The sequence below is a fragment of the Echinops telfairi genome, unplaced genomic scaffold (assembly GCF_000313985.2).
Source record: "Echinops telfairi isolate 266 unplaced genomic scaffold, ASM31398v2 ScPeMD7_60;HRSCAF=208, whole genome shotgun sequence".
Classification (NCBI taxonomy): domain Eukaryota; kingdom Metazoa; phylum Chordata; class Mammalia; order Afrosoricida; family Tenrecidae; genus Echinops; species Echinops telfairi.
In genome coordinates, this window is record NW_022103958.1 from 41,751,294 (window position 1) to 41,754,806 (window position 3,513).

Sequence of the window (3,513 nt, forward strand, 5' to 3'; positions counted from 1 at the left end):
CACACACACACACACAGGAAAGGAGCTGTACATTGTTTACATTGCCCGGGTGAGTTACCAGCAAGAGCCCAACAACAGCCAACCCAGAGCAGGTGTGCCCAGGAAAGGACCGCGTATGGATGGGGAAACCTGGGCCGTGGGAACCCTGATGAGGAGCCTCTCAGAATGACACTCCTCCACCAGCAAGGCCTCTCCTGCTCACCCGCTGACTCCAGCCGTGGGAGGGCCTTCCCAGGAGTAGGAGCTCGGCCGTCCTTTCTCACCTTTCATCCTCTGGCCCACAGGCACCCTCGCCATCACCTGAGAGGGAAGGCCAAAGGTCACAGCTTTACGGACCTAAGGAGCCCCAGAAAGAGCCTCATGCCAACTCAGATGACTAGCTCATAAAGGACTTCCTACATCCATTTGGAGGGGAGGAAGGGCCTCCTGAAAAATCATTCTGAGTTCACTGTAATGAGAGCTGGCATTTCTGGAGTACCTGCTGAGAGTGGGCATTAAACACACGTACATACACATACCAGGGGCTTCAGAAAGTCCATGGAAAAATTCTGTTATCTTTTAGTTCCACTGTTTGATGAGCCTTTTATGCATGCGACTTACATATAAGTCTTTTGAGACACCTGCAAAGTAGATATGACTATTGCATTAGATATATATAGGCATAGTGGGACTTAGAAAGATGAAAAACTTGTCAAACGTCTACAGCCATACCGCCCCGAAGGCGCCCTATCTTGGAACCACTTGTCAGAAGCCACAGAGTTCGGAGTGATGCTGCTGGAGGTCTCACCCCAGGACTGAGCATTTCCGATCACATTTCGGCTGTAAGAGTCACCGATGGGAATGAGAGTAGAGATACCAGGAGGATGAGGGGAGGGTGGGGGAAGGGGAATCGATCACAAGGATCAACCTAGAAACCCCTCCCCTCCCCTCCCAGGGGTATGAACAATGGAAAAGTGGATGAGGGGCGACGGAGGGTGATGTCAGATATGAAAACAATAATCTATAACTTATCAAGGGTTCATGAGGGAGGGAGGGCAAGGGAGGGGGGGGGAAGAAATGGGGAGCTGATATCAAGGGCTCAAGTGGGAAGAGAATGCTTTGAAACGGATGATGGCAGTCTATGTGAAAATGTGCTTGACACACTGGAGGAATGTATGGATTGTGATAAGAGATGTAAGAGCCCCCAGGAAAAGTATTTAATAAAAGAAAAAAAAAAGCCACCATTGGGACAGATATTTCACTGATTATAGAGCAGATACCAAGGGTGCTCTACGCGGTCTCCATCTCAGCAACTCGGCTTCCTCTGCTCTTGGAAATCAGAGGTCTGCTGGCCCTTCAAAGCCATCTTGTGGGTATTTCACTGACGGACTCAAAGTCACCGCGTGTTTTCTCTTTCCCACAGTGCCCCGCCGCTCACCGAGAAGGAAGTCGAGGTAAGTGACTCAAGAGCCTGGCGACATTCAGTGCCCGCTCCAATGGCCTTATCCCAAACCACCCTCCTCTGGCAGTGGCCCCGAGTGGGGTGCTATGGACATGTCCCGAGTAGCCCTCTTGAAACTTTAGGATACCCAATCCACTAGAAGCTCCTGGGAGGTTCCCCGAGAGTTGGTGAGGAGTGAGAAGTTAGTGGGAAGGCTCACATTTCTTCAAGGATGATTTATGTTCTTTCACACTATGACTTACATGCACAGAGTCGGGGGTGGGGGCTACAGAACTGAAACAAATGTATTTCAAAAGGATTAAAAGATGGTCAGGTTTGACGTTTCAAGTCTGTTCTAAAGGAAGAAGGCACTTGTATTGCAGATACAAAGCAGCGAGGGCAGCCTTCCTGCCTCTGCTGTTCCTCCCCAGAGAGGGAGCCGGAGTGACTGGGAAGAATCTGCTGCTTCTTTCTGAACGGGGTAGATGGGGAAAGAGGTTAGATGCAGGCAGATGAAGGCCAGTAGGAGGTGGTTTCCAAGACATTTCTGTTGACATAAGAAAGGCAGCAAGAATGTGGGTAATCCCAGAATCATCCTTCTGGGTTGGGAAGCGGACAGGTTTTATCATCTTCATAACACGGTTTGCCATGATATCCAGAAAGCGAACATACCTTTCATGGACTGCACTAGGCCAGATCAGCAGGGGATGGCCAGTATGAACTATCTATTCCAGATAATAATAAGTCTGTACATCAATCTCGTACTTGTGTTTTACAACTCCTACTGCCATCCTTTCATCTGACTCTCCCCAAATTCTGAGAAGCAGATGGACTAGGAATTAATACAAAGGAGAAAACTGACCGATTCGGGAACTTACCCAAGTTCCCAGAGCTGGCTCTTATGTAGCACACCATGGTTTAGATCTGCTAGGTGGAAATCTGAGAATTGATCATTATCAATGGACTTCTCTGGGCTGAGGTCTGCATAAGCCACTCCTCTGTGAGCTCAAAGCTCTGCTGCCCCCAGTCTCTGTGAAGATGGGCCATGAGGAATATTATTTAATAGCCAGCTATAGACAAGCACAATCAGCTGTCAGCACAGACTTGGAATCTGACTGTCTGAAGTTGAATTCTGGCTTTGCGGCTCATTTGGTCTCGTGTCTTTACCCCCAAAGTGGCTGTAACCCTTCTATTATGGATTCAGTTGTGTGCCCCCAAAAGATGTGTCACAAACCTTAACCTCTATGCCTGTGACTACAGTCCTATGTGGGAATGAAGGGGTTGCCTTTGTAATGCTAATGGGACAGGATTAGATAGGGTATGTCAAATCTGTCTCTAGATATAAAAGAGATTTAGCAAGCAACCGAAGAGGCAGAGATTGGGGGAGAAAGATGCCAAGGAAGGAGAGATGGCTCGGTTATAGAAACAAAGCCGAAGATTGCATGATAGCATTTTGCAAGATCAATGATTGTCTTGTTGCAAATACTTATTTTCAACAATATAAATGATAACCCTACAGATGGGCCTCATTGGATGAAATACACAGGAAGTCAAATCAGCTACATCTGTAAGAAAAGATGATGGAGAAGCTCAATATCATTAGCCAAAACATGGCCAGGGGTTGCCTGTGAAACAGATCCTCAATTGCTCATCTAGAAGTTCAGGTTGAAGATGAAGAAAATTAACATGAGTCCACGAAAGCCAAAATATAACCTTGAGTACATTCCACCACAATTTAGAGATCATCTCAAGACAGCTTTAACACATTAAACACTAGTGACAGAAGACCTGATGAACTGTGGGATGACAGCCACAACAGTATATATGATGAAAGCAAGAGGTCATTAAAAATATAGGAAAGGAAGAAAAGACCAAAGAGGATGTCAAAAGAGATGCCAAAACTTGCTCTTCAATTATGAAGTAAATTAGCTGAACAGAAAATTTCAATAGGCAGCTTAAGAAGTCAAATTAAAAATATAATAATGACCAGTGGTATGAGTGGCGAGACTGGGAGGGTAGAGGGAGAGTGGGTTGGAAAGAGGGAACCAATTATAAGGAACTATATGTGACCTCCTCCCTGGGGGACGGACAAC

The 3,513-nt window shown here is 46.7% G+C and overlaps 1 protein-coding gene across 2 annotated transcripts in view; it reads left to right on the plus strand.

The window, feature by feature from the left end:
• Positions 1 to 3,513, plus strand: part of IRAG1 (inositol 1,4,5-triphosphate receptor associated 1) — a 133,200-nt gene that overhangs the window by 95,232 nt on the left and 34,455 nt on the right. For both annotated transcript variants that reach the window (XM_045291055.1, XM_045291056.1), the window contains one exon: positions 1,403 to 1,433. In XM_045291055.1, coding sequence (XP_045146990.1) covers positions 1,403 to 1,433 — 31 coding nt within the window. The remainder of the gene's footprint in view (positions 1 to 1,402; positions 1,434 to 3,513) is intronic.